Source organism: Podarcis vaucheri (assembly GCF_965113315.1).
Source record: "Podarcis vaucheri genome assembly, chromosome: 3".
Classification (NCBI taxonomy): Eukaryota; Metazoa; Chordata; class Lepidosauria; order Squamata; family Lacertidae; genus Podarcis; species Podarcis vaucheri.
The window spans coordinates 113274743-113287044 of record NC_138761.1 but is presented as its reverse complement, the minus strand read 5'-3'; the positions used below and the strand labels follow the sequence as shown (position 1 = coordinate 113287044).

Genomic DNA, 12302 nt, shown 5'->3' with positions numbered 1-12302 from the left:
CGCTTTTAGGCGGAGGGAGCCAGTGTTTGTCCACAGACAGCCGTTTACTACTGACCTTCTGATCGGCAAGGCCAAGAGGCTCAGTGGTTTAGACCACAGCGCCACGCATGTCCCTATCCCAACTGTAACCATTGCTGGATTTATATATAGGTTAAGTAGGCTGAAGCCTGTTGTTGTTTAGTCATTTAGTCGTGTGAGACTCTTCGTGACCCCATGAACCAGAGCACACCAGGAACTTCTGTCTTCCACTGCCTCCCGCAGTTTGGTCAAACTCATGCTGGTAGCTTCGAGACCACTGTCCAACCATCTCGTCCTCTGTCGTCCCCTTCTTGTGCCCTCCATCTTTCCCAACATCAGGGTCTTTTCCAGGGAGTCTTCTCTTCTCATGAGGTGGCCAAAGTATTGGAGCCTCAGCTTCAGGATCTGTCCTTCCAGTGAAGACCCAGAGCTGATTTCCTTCAGAATGGATAGGTTTGATCTTCTTGCAGTCCCTGGGACTCTCAAGAGTTTCCTCCAGCACCATAATTCAAAAGCATAAATTCTTCGGCGATCAGCCTTCTTGATGGTCCAGCTCTCACTTCCCTACACCACTACTGGGAAAACCATGGCTTTAACTATACGGACCTTTGTTGGCAAGGTAATGTCTCTGCTTTTTAAGATGCTGTCTAGGTTTGCCATCACCTTTCTCCCAAGGAGCAGGCGTCTTTTAATTTCGTGACTGCTGTCACCATCTGCAGTGATCATGGAGCCCAAGAAAGTAAAATCTCTCACTGCCTCCATTTCTTCCCCTTCTATTTGCCAGGAGCTTATGGGCCCAGTGGCCATGATCTTCGTTTTTTTGCTGTTCAGCTTCGGACCATATTTTGCGCTCTCCTCTTTCACCCTCATTAAAAGGTTCTTTAATTCCTCCTCACTTTCTGCCATCAAGGTTGTGTCATCTGCATATCTGAGGTTGTTGATATTTCTTCCAGCAATCTTAATTCCCTATGCCCTTTTAAAATGTGGTTTGGGGTTATTGGGTTGTTGTTTTTACTTTGGCTATCTATATTGTAGTTTTATATGTTGAGTTTTATTCTGTGAACCGCCCTGAGACCTCCGGCTGTAGGGCGGTATTCAATAAATAATAATAAAGCGGTGCGGAGAGGTTGCTCGCCCTCAGCTGAGGCAGCGCCGTGGGCCAGCAGATGGCGCTGCCCTCCTGCCTCCTTTTCCCGCAGGCTCCCTGAGCGCGGAGAAAAGTTGGGGGACGAGTCAGCCGGGAAAGGAAGGAGAGGGCGGCAGCAGCATTTGCATGAGCAGCGGGAAGAGCCAGTGTGTGTGTGGGGGGGGAGTGTGTGTGTGTATGCGCGCGCGCGCGCCTCTCTCCGTCTCTCGCTCGCTATATAGGATGTGCCGCGGAATGGGTGGCTCGTTGCTGTAGGCGCGCGTGCGGCTCGCCCTGCCTTTGGCGAGCAGCGTTTTGCAGCGCTGCTGCTGCTGCTCTCTTCCTCCTCGCCACCACCGGCAAGGCAAGCGATCCCGGCAGGCTCTGGCTTTTCCCGGCTGCCATCTCCTCCTCCTCCTCCTCCTCCTCCGCCTGCCTGCCTGCCCTCTCTCTCTCCCATTTTCCTCCGCTGGGAAGCCTCGATGTGCTGCTGCCAATGGCCGGGGCACAGCCAGGGGTGCACGCTCTCCAACTGCAGCCGGTCCGCGTCTCGGCGAACCTCAAGAAAGGCACCGTCTTCGTCAAGTGGGACGATGTAAGTTTGCGGAGCGCGCCGCCTCGGCCGCCCTTTGCCCGACCTTCCTTGCTCCCTCTCCCCGCTCACCTTGATGGGTGGAGGGTGCCGGGATGGAAGGAGGAAACGCTACGCGTAATTACGCAACGGCCAGAGCGCATCGGCCGGGGGGCTCGCCACATGTGCGGGATGGTGCCTCGCCAAGGGCGCGTGGTGCTCATTGGGCTCGGTGGCTGGGTCACACACAAACACGTGTCTGAGATGGGCTCTGCTGAGACGCAGAATCGGGGATCGGGTCAAATTTCAGCTGCTTCTGGGCACGCAGGGGTTTCCCAAGTGGCCCTAGCTCCGGGGCAGAGTACATGCTGGGGTAGCTCGGTCGGTAGAGCAGGAGACGCTTGATCTCGGCGTCGTGGGTTCGAGCCCCATGTTGTGCATGCTCCTTGCACGCCAGCGGATTGGAACAGAGGACCCACGCCGTCCCTTCCAACTCTACAAATCTATGTTTCTACGATTCAGTGCTTTGCATGCCGACGATTCCAGGTGTGAGCCAGTCCAGCCAAAGGAGCATAGGGCTGGGAAAGACTTACTCTTGAGAGACAGGCAAGGGAGGTGGGCATGAATGGAATTTGTACCAGTGGGCTTGAATGGGGATCTGGCAGTTCTCCCTATGTATTGTCCATTGCTGGTGCTTCTGGGAAAAAGCAGAAATCTCTATAAAGTGGAGTGGTGGAGGCAGAGTTGGCATTAGGTTATGTCATTTCTTTTTCCAAAAGGATGGATGGATGGCATGGAGATGAAGAAGCAAAAATGCTGTCGCATGGGTTGCGAAGCATCCTGACAAATGCAGGGTCCTGCGAGTGGGTGGGATAAGCGAGTGCAGGTGCTGCCAGCCTTAAAGTTGGGAGAGAAGCAGGAAGGTGGAGCCGGTCTGATTTTTCTGTGGCGAAACATTGGAAGAGCATTGATTCCCAACGAGTTACCCTTGGCAACAAGCAACTCAAATGCATTGATGTGGATTTAGACAAGCAGTTTGGTGCTTGTGTTGAGAAGAAACGGGCACAGCTCTTGTGGGTATGTGCATAGCCTAGTGTGCATATACACACAGAGAGAGTTTTTGAAGGGAAAATAATAATAGAATTGTAGTGTCTGGTCCATCCCCCTGCCATGTTTCTAAGTGGAACTTGGAACTGGATATTATTATTTTTTAAAGAAAGTTTGCTACTTGATCTTTTCCTTAAAAATTGATTTTTGCACTCTTTAGTGCCCTGTTTAGATGCAGAAACCTCTCCGTAAGCTAGTCTTCACTCAGTTTCTCAGGTCCTCAGAGTTTTTGCTGTCATATAACTACTTATTATGGGTACATACAGTGGCATTGGTAAATTGAGTGTTACAGAGTTCCATAGGCAAAAGTAGGAAGACCTCCGTTGCCCAGAAAGCTTGCACTCTAAAACAGATAACTGAGGACATGGGAGGCAAAGACAGAAGGTGGTAATAGGTTTGACACTACAGTTCTACGTATTTAGAATCTAGTTTATTTTTGCTTCTTTATTACCGTTGCATTCCACAATTTGCCTTTTAAGGTAAAGGTTATAAAGTGAACTTGTTTTGTTATGGGGCATGGTGTTTTTGCACCTTACCTTCTGGCTTTGTTAGTGTTGAGGGTAGAAATTGGCGCATGTGGTGAGAGCATCACTGGCTCAAGTAACAAGCAGTTATTTACAAAGTGACACCTCTTCCCCCTTCTGGCATGACCCTTGTTTTGATAGGCATAGGAACAAGCAAGAGTACACTGTGGTCTTTTTCTCACAGGTATTCCACCTGCACCTAGACTGTATCACGGCAGGCGGGGGCTCACATCACTGAGTGCTTGGCCATAAAAAAGTAAAAACATGAAACCTGGAAAACTAATTTGCTAACATAATTGCTAACAAGACTTCTCTGTGCATCGCTTTATAGAGAAGCTGGCTTGGTTTATTCCTCACTGTGCTCTCTCTTGAACTTGGATTACCCCTGTGCTACAGCTTCAGAATTTGGATTTGTAAGTGGAGATCCTAAAGAAGAAAAAGAAAGAAAAGTTCTTTCCACTTCTACCTGAGTTTAAGCTAATAGGTTATGTCAACAGGTTGTGTTGTTTAAGTTAACAGGTTATGTTATTTTTGTTTCTCATTTCCTATTACGGTGGACACTAGTTGGAGTGGGTTTTGCTGGATGCAGGAATAGCAAAAATATTCTTTCTCATATAGAAGGAGCGATGCTGTGAAGCTGAAGCTTGTTTTTTTAAATGAAGAGTGGCAGTTCCAATCATGCTTTATTTCCATATCTCTGGTCTTGATGTCTACATATAGTCTAATGGAGCAGTCAGGCACAGGCAGTGGTTAAACAGCTTAAGATAAAAAGTGTTTCCGTTGGGGCTTTAGCACTGATAAGCCCTTCCAACTGGGGAGGATACGGGACTTGTTTGTGACCCTAACGGGCATTTAAGTATAGCAAACTGAATTGAGGGAGAGCTGGCATTTCAATAAGCCTTAAAAATTAAATGCTTAGATGCCCAAACATGCAACTGGCTGAGAACAGCTTATCAGAAACGCTGCAAGATCTGGATTCTGAGCAGAATTGCTGCTGACCTGTGAAACAGCGCATTTATAATCCACTTTATGGGTTCAGAAGACACAACTCTTCATGAGGAAGATGTTTAAGAGCGATTGTCTTCCTCCTAGTGAGGAAGGAATGCATGTCAGTGCCCATCTAGCGTATAATTGGGTTGCAGTACAATTAACTCTGCTGCTATTGAAATTTTGCTTTAAAGGGGATAAGATTGTTGGTTTTAAGTTGCCCAGCCAGGTCTTGATGGATTTAATCACAAGAATTTCTCTTCTGATCTGCAGCAGCCTCCTGATGTTGTTGGATTTCCAGCTCTCATCATCCCCAGCCAGCATGGTCAAGGATGGTGGGAGTTGTCCTAAACATCTGGAAGGCAGCAGAGACAAAATGAGGTGCCAAGCATTTCCGAACACATGTTGGCTTTTCGGTGTATAGCGTCAGAGGAGCAAATGCAACGCGTTGGTTAAAAATATGGCAATATGGCAAATATGGTGCAGTGAAGGCATGTTTTGGTAGAAGTCGGGATCAAAGACATTTCTGCAGTTCCTTCACTAAGGAAAAATCAGTGCTCATGCATTGGGTACCAAAGGGAGGCAAAGAACAGGATTACAAGGCAGGCACCTCTTATTAAATCCAACAATTGTAGAGTTGGAAGGAACCCCGCAGGTCATCTAGTCCAACCCCAAATAGTGAAGGTGCCCTTGGTTATACCAACTGATTTGGTAGAGCATCTGCCTTGTCCATTCCCTGACACCGCAAGGGGGGAACATCTGAAAACTTGGGACGTTGTTACCAGTCAGCGTGGCAATATTGAGCTAGACAGACCAGTGGTCACTGACCTCCTTTCCTATATGTGCAACAATGTCCTAAATAATCTGTGTCACTAATAGCAGCTGCGACAAACTGCGGGAGCACCTGCGGGTAAAGTTAGATCAGCGCCTTCTGTGGCCGAGTTTTCGAAATGCTTGCAGGCAGCTGTTCCATCAGTGCTGGCTTCAGATATGTCAGGCAGGTCACAGACGACGTGTTCTTTGAAAAGAGGGTTTAAAAGACCATGCCTGAAATTACCTCCTCTCGTTCTGTCTATGCTCTTGGCATCAACATCAAGCAGTGTAAAAGCTGTGTGTTTATGTCAAGTCCTGGAAGTGTTGCTATGCTTCGAACAGCAATGAACAAACTCTGACCTCTCTGAAAGTTAAAGATCTTTGTATAGAACTGGTCCTGGGAACTAGAACCACAGTTAGCCCTAAGGTCACAAATAAATAAAACCAACCAGTGTATGCAGCGTGTCTCTCGTTCTAATCCTAAAGCCAACTAGATGTGGCAGTTCTGTGATCAGATCTGATGTCTGTTCCGAAAGAGGCCATGGGGGACAGGTGGGGACAGTTTAATTCCTTTCTCTCTCTCCTCTGCTCCTATTCAACATCCCGTAGCTACTACGAACTGTGAAAACAGTGGAAACAAATCTTGTCCTATTTTTGCCCTATGTGGCTGAGGGTGCTTTCACACAGCAGGTTGCTGCGAACTCGGTGATGCTTGGTTTTTTGGGGGGTTTCTTTATTATCTTTCTCATCAAAATGCTATCCCATTTCCACCTCCCTCCCTTTAATCTGGATTTACTGTTTCTGAGTTTTTATCTGAACTTTCCCATGGAATCTGGATCAAATGGGAAAATAATACAAGGTGGCATTGGGATGCAGGTGACAACACGCAAAACTTGCACGCATGAGCAGTCACTAAGTCCACAATACAGTGGTACCTCGGGTTAAGTACTTAATTCGTTCCGGAGGTCCGTTCTTAACCTGAAACTGTTCTTAACCTGCAGCACCACTTTAGCTAATGGGGCCTCCTGCAGCTGCCGCACCGCCGGAGCCCGATTTCTGTTCTCATCCTGAAGCAAAGTTCTTAACCTGAAGCACTATTTCTGGGTTAGCAGAGTCTGTAACCTGAAGCATATGTAACCTGGGGTACCACTGTAAACTCTTTCTTGGAAGTGCTCTAATAGCAACACCTAATAGAGTGGTTTGTATGAAAAATTTAAATCCCACTATTCTGCAACTTCAACCCAAATAAAATACATTGGAAGAATCAATTGCAGATCTCTCTGGCTTTCCTAGTATGGCCCTTAGTACCAAGAGACAACATATTGATGTGCAGAAAGAGTGCAGTGTTTGAAATTAGCCAGGCGCATTTTGCACCTGGCTGTTGGCCACTTGCAACCAATAATAATGATTTAATAATTATTGGGCGTCCCAAGTAAAGATGTCCAAGTGCCATCCTGGCACCTGACATCTCCACCACCTGGAGGTGCATGTCTGGGGATCATTGGATCTTGACTGTTTTCACACACTAGCAACACACCCTGTAGTATTCTATCTTGTTCTATTTTATCTGCCCAGTCAGAATGAATTTCAGGAGCCAAAATGCTTTCTCTGTGCAGCCTGAGCAGGAGCAGTCACCATTAAGAAAAATAGGTTCCTAAACATTAGGAAAAAATAGGTTCCTAAACATTAGGAAGAACTTCCTGACAGTAAGAGCTGTTCGACAGTGGAATTTGCTGCCAAGGAGTGTGGTGGAGTCTCCTACTTTGGAGGTCTTTAAGCAGAGGCTTGACAACCATATGTCAGGAGTGCTCTGATGGTGTTTCCTGCTTGGCAGGGGGTTGGACTCGATGGCCCTTGTGGTCTCTTCCAACTCTATGATTCTATGATTCTAGGTCAGAATAGGCCAATATATATGTGGACAGTCCCTGGGTCCAGTAATTCCCTCCCCCCTTAACTACTTTTAACTACTCCTCAGCTGCCGCTTAAGTCCTCCCCCCCCCTTAAGTTCTTAACCTAGCTCAAGGTTGTCATCTGAACTAACCAGATGTTTAACTGAGCATCTATCACATTCAGTCCATCATTTGAAAAATAAGACTTTAGAGCTGCCTTAAAGGTAAAGGTAAGGGACCCCTGGACGGTTAAGTCCAGTTAAAGGCGACTATGGGGTTGCAGCACTTATCTCACTTTCAGGCCGAGGGAGCTGCGTTTGGCCACAGACAGCTTTCTGGGTCATGTGGCCAGCATGACTAAAATGCTTCTGGCACAACGGAACACCGTGACGGAAACCAGAGCGCACGGAAACGCTGTTTATCTTCCCGCTGGAGCGGTACCTGTTTATCTACTTGCACTGGTGTGCTTTCGAACTGCTAGGTTGGCAGAAGCCGGGACAGAGCTCATCCCATCACGGGGATTTGAACCGCTGACCTTCTGATCGGCAAGCCCAAGTGGCTCAGTGGTTTAGAAAACGGCAACTAGACATTCCCTTTTGGCGACTGCAACCTTGGTTTAAGGAGCCATTTGGTGCCTAGCTTATATATCTGAGTCTATAACACTCGAGTGCATGTCCTGGGATGTGGAAAATCTTTTGGGAGCTACATCAAATTGGGCCCACTGGATCTGTTGTAATGCAGATGTGAGACATGTCTGGATTCTGATGTCCGTTCAGTCCGAAGTTGTATTAAAGTCCAATGTAGATAAAACACTGTATAGGATCCTTCATGCCGATCTCCACTCCCCCCAGTGTATGCCTGCCCCTCTTTCCCCACCCCTCTACATCTGTCTGTTGATCCAGCCTTCAGATTTCAAGTTGATGAACAGCAGAAGCAGGTACACCAAAGCAGGATGGAAAGTATCCTTGCCATGCCACTGCAGCTTAAGTGCTTCCAAAGCAGAATAGGAATGCACGAGGGATAATCCCATCTGATTAATGGGCAGGTTCTGGGAAAGTTGTGAGTTCAGGCGGCAACAGCAAAAAATGTAAGCTTTAACTACTCCTGAGCTGCCCAGGTAAGATGCAAAACTGAAATGAGACAACATTTTGGGATTTAATCCCTTTATAGCACCTTTGGAGAACCTTTGCTATTGGGAAAGGCTAAATGCCCTGTACTTCTTTGAAAGCTTTACTTCAGGGGTAGGTAACCTAAGTCCCGGGGGCCAGATGCGGCCCAATTGCCTTCTCAATCCGGCCTGCGGATGGTCCGGATATCAGCATGTTTTTACATGATTAGAATGTGTGCTTTTATTTAAAACGCCTCTCTGGGTTATTTGTGGGGCATAGGAATTCGTTCATATTTTTTTCCAAAATATAGTACGGCCCACCACATGGTCTGAGGGACAGCGGACCGGCCCATGGCTGAAAAAGGTTGCTGGCCCCTGCTTTAGTTAGTGCAGGACGCAGCAAGAACTTGTTTTTTAAAAAGAAAAAAGCTACCATGTACTTTAAAGTTTATTCTTAATAGTGCAAGCACAAATCCCAGCTGAATAAATATAAATTGACTAATTGCTTTGCTTGAATAAGCCACTGCTAATGCGCTCAGAGCCCTCATTGCCCTACCGGGTGATAAGCCGTGTTTGCAGCACAATTTTATGCATTGTTTAGTAACACTGTTTACTTAGAAACAATTCCCACAAAGTTCACTGGAGTAAGTGGGATAGTATTGTCGCCTTGCTGATGCCTCCTTGGGGCCTGATCCCATCCAAAGGGTGAAAAGGATTTTGCACTTGGCTGATCTTGAGAGTGAGGAGGAGGGAGTGGGTCCCATGATCAATTTCAAATGTGCCTGTTGTAGAATTCTCTGCACCTAGTTGGCTGTAGGAAAGCCATAGCTCAGTTGTAGCATGCATGTGTTTTTTTATCTTATCTTGTTTCTACCCTGCATTTTCAGTGCAGCCCCCTTGTATACCAAAGGTCCAAGGCTCAGTTCAAAAGGCTTTGCAAACAGCAGGTCTGGACAAATCCTCTACCTGAGACGTTAGAGAGCTGACGCTGGTCACAGCTCACCGGCTTTCCATACCTTGCTACCCTCCTTAGCTTTTTCTTCTTTAGGAAGAACTTCCTGACATTAGGAAAACATTAGGAAGAACTTCCTGACAGTAAGAGCTGTTCGACAGTGGAATTTGCTGCCAAGGAGTGTGGTGGAGTCTCCTTACTTGGAGGTCTTTAAGCAGAGGCTTGACAACCATATGTCAGGAGTGCTCTGATGGTGTTTCCTGCTTGGCCCTTGTGGTCTATTCCAACTCTATGATTCTATGATTCTTCTAAAGATATTAATAATAATGTATAATAATAATTTATTATTTATACCCCGCCCATCTGGCTGAGTTTCCCCAGCCACTCTGGGTGGCTCCCAATCGAGTGTTAAAAACAATACAGCATTAAATATTAAAAACTTCCCTAAACAGGGCTGCCTTCAGATGTCTTTTAAAAATAGGTTCCCTTTAACCTCACTTCTCACAATGAGGGAATCGCCAGAAGGCCCTCGGCGCTGGATCTCAGTGTCCAGGCTGAACGATGGGGGTGGAGATGCTCCTTCAGGTACACTGGGCCGAGGCCATTCAGGGTTTTAAAGGTCAGACCAACACTTTGAATTGTGCTCGGAAACGTACTGGAAGCCAATGCAGATCACTCAGGACCGGTGTTATATGGTCCCAGCAGCCACTCCCAGTCACCAGTCTAGCTGCCGCATTCTGGATTAATTGCAGTTTCCGGGTCACCTTCAAAGGTAGCCCCACGTAGAGCGCATTGCAGTGGTCCAAGATATCCTGCAAGGCAGCAGAAGTTTAGGCGCAGAGTCTTCCTTCTCCTAGATGGGCTACCTTCCCTGGTTGACGAACCCCACTTGCCCCTTAATTGTCTTAAAATAGCTCCCCCTTCCTTTAGATGATAACGTGTGTTAGTTCACTTCAATACAGTATTGGGGAGCCCAGGTAACCACTGCCTTGCACAATCGACCGCAAGACATGGAGCACACACACCATTTGAATGGCAATGTTCATCAACTTGGGCGGGGAGAGCGAGCCCCTAAAATATTTTATGGGTTGGCGAAGGGACCTGAGTCCTTAGGAGTTTGCTCCTATGCTTACTTTGCAATGTGGTAAGCTGGCCCTGCTGTTTTTGGGGGACCTTCTCATTCTGCAGAGGGAGGCCCTAGACTTCTGCTGCTAAGTCGTGCCCTGATGGGGTTTAGCATCCCCTTAAAGCAATGACAAACCTAGACAGCATCTTAAAAAGCAGAGACATCACCTTGCCAACAAAGGTCCGTATAGTAAAAGCTATGGTTTTCCCAGTAGTGATGTATGGAAGTGAGAGCTGGACCATCAAGAAGGCTGATTGCCGAAGAATTGATGCTTTTGAATTATGGTGCTGGAGAAGACTCTTGAGAGTCCCATCGACTGCAGGAAGATCAAACCTCTCCATTCTGAAGGAAACAGCCCTGAGTGCTCACTGGAAGGACAGTTCGTGAAGCTGAGGCTCCAATGCTTTGGCCACCTCATGAGAAGAGAAGACTCCCTGGAAAAGACCCTGATTTTGGGAAAGATGGAGGGCACAAGGAGAAGGGGACAACAGAGGACGAGATGGTTGGACAGTGTTCTGGAAGCTACCAGCATGAGTTTGTCCAAACTGCGGGAGGCAGTGGAAGACAGGAGTGCCTGGCATGCTGTGGTCCATGGGGTCACGAAGAGTCGGACACGACTAAACGACTAAACAGCAACAACTTAAAGATGCCCCTGTGCTTTTCCTCCACAGCCAGAGTTGCTTTCACTCTCTTCCCGTCTCCGTGTGGAGCTGTGTCCCACCAGGGAAAAGAGCTGAAGTGGAAGTGCATAGGAGTTGGTTGGTTGGTTGTATGTAGCTAGCTGCTCACTCCATCTGTTAACAAGAGGGCACAATCTCCCACATATTATTACAGCACCGTTCTGGTGGAGAGAAGGCGACACGAAAAGCCATTATGCGACATGAGAAATGTTCCTAGCTGATTTCCTGAAAATGGCATGAAAAGGCGATGTTGCTCAGAGTGCAGCTTGCCTGTTCGGAATTAAATACTGCCATGAATAGCAGTGCTGTGCAGAAAGAACATGTGTTAAATTTTCAGTTTCAAGGGATCTGAATATCTCGACTATGCCTTGCTTTTCTTATAAACCTATATGGCTGAGCTGGACCACTGATTCATCTCTAACCCAATGTATTTTCCACTCTAGCCAGCAGCAGCAGCAGCTTGCTAAAATATCCTTCTCAGCACCTGCTCCCTAAAATTCTGCATTTGAGAAGAAGAAGAAGAAGAAGAAGAAGAAGAAGAAGAAGAATTTTTAATTTATATCCCACCCTCCCTGGCGAGAACCAGGCTTCAGGGTGGCTAACATCAAAATATATAATACATTAAGACTTAAAAATCAGCAATCGACTGAAATACAGCTTAAAATCGGATTAAAATCAAAATAAGATCAGATGGCTACCCGCAAATTATAGCTATAGGGGTTGGGAACCCTAAGTCCTCACCAGACTCAGCTATTTGTATGAGCCGGTGAGAAGAGTTAGGCCACTTATATGCAGGGTCTTGTAAAAGGAGAGGAGTCAGACAGGGCCCTGACCAAAGGCCTGGCGGAACAGCCCCGTCTTGCAGGCCCAAGAAGCCAAGGGTCTGAACCTGAGACCTTCTGTGTGTGCCTGACTGCTGAGCCATGGTCCCTCCAGATTAATTGGAGCATTGATCCATCCAGTCCAATTCCACTCTCACTGCCAGTGTTGCTCTTAGATATTTCCAGCCCTGCTACCCCTTCCACTGAAGATGCTAGGTCATTGCCTTTTCAGTGGTTAAAACCTTTAACACTCCTTAGGTATCTAAGGGTACAAGGTAATTTGATTAGGTGTGTGATTGCCAGATTATTACCACTAGGATAGTAAGAGTGAAACTGAACCATATAATTGGTTTATCAATTTAATTTGCTAAAACAATCACTGAACTTAAAAAACTAGGTTTGATATGTCCAATATAAATAAGAAATCTGCAAATACAGTGATATCAAGTTCTGTTACCAATCCTAGCAGAAGAAACTCAACTGTTGATTCAGATATAAATATGGATATGAAAGAATTAATTTTGGGACTGAAAAGAGACATCTTAGAAATGAAGAAAGAGATGAATGAAAATTCTAGGAC

At 46.7% G+C, this 12302-nt stretch overlaps 1 protein-coding gene across 2 annotated transcripts in view; it reads left to right on the top strand.

Moving 5' to 3' along the window:
* The first annotated feature begins 1304 nt into the window (after nt 1-1304).
* The window catches only part of PLCB1 (phospholipase C beta 1), a 497312-nt gene continuing 486314 nt past the window's right edge, over nt 1305-12302 (top strand). The window contains exon 1 of one of the 2 annotated variants that reach the window (XM_082215463.1): nt 1305-1739. In XM_082215463.1, coding sequence (XP_082071589.1) covers nt 1641-1739 — 99 coding nt within the window. In that variant the 5' untranslated portion in view covers nt 1305-1640. The remainder of the gene's footprint in view (nt 1740-12302) is intronic. The other variant, XM_082215462.1, reaches the window with a different exon arrangement.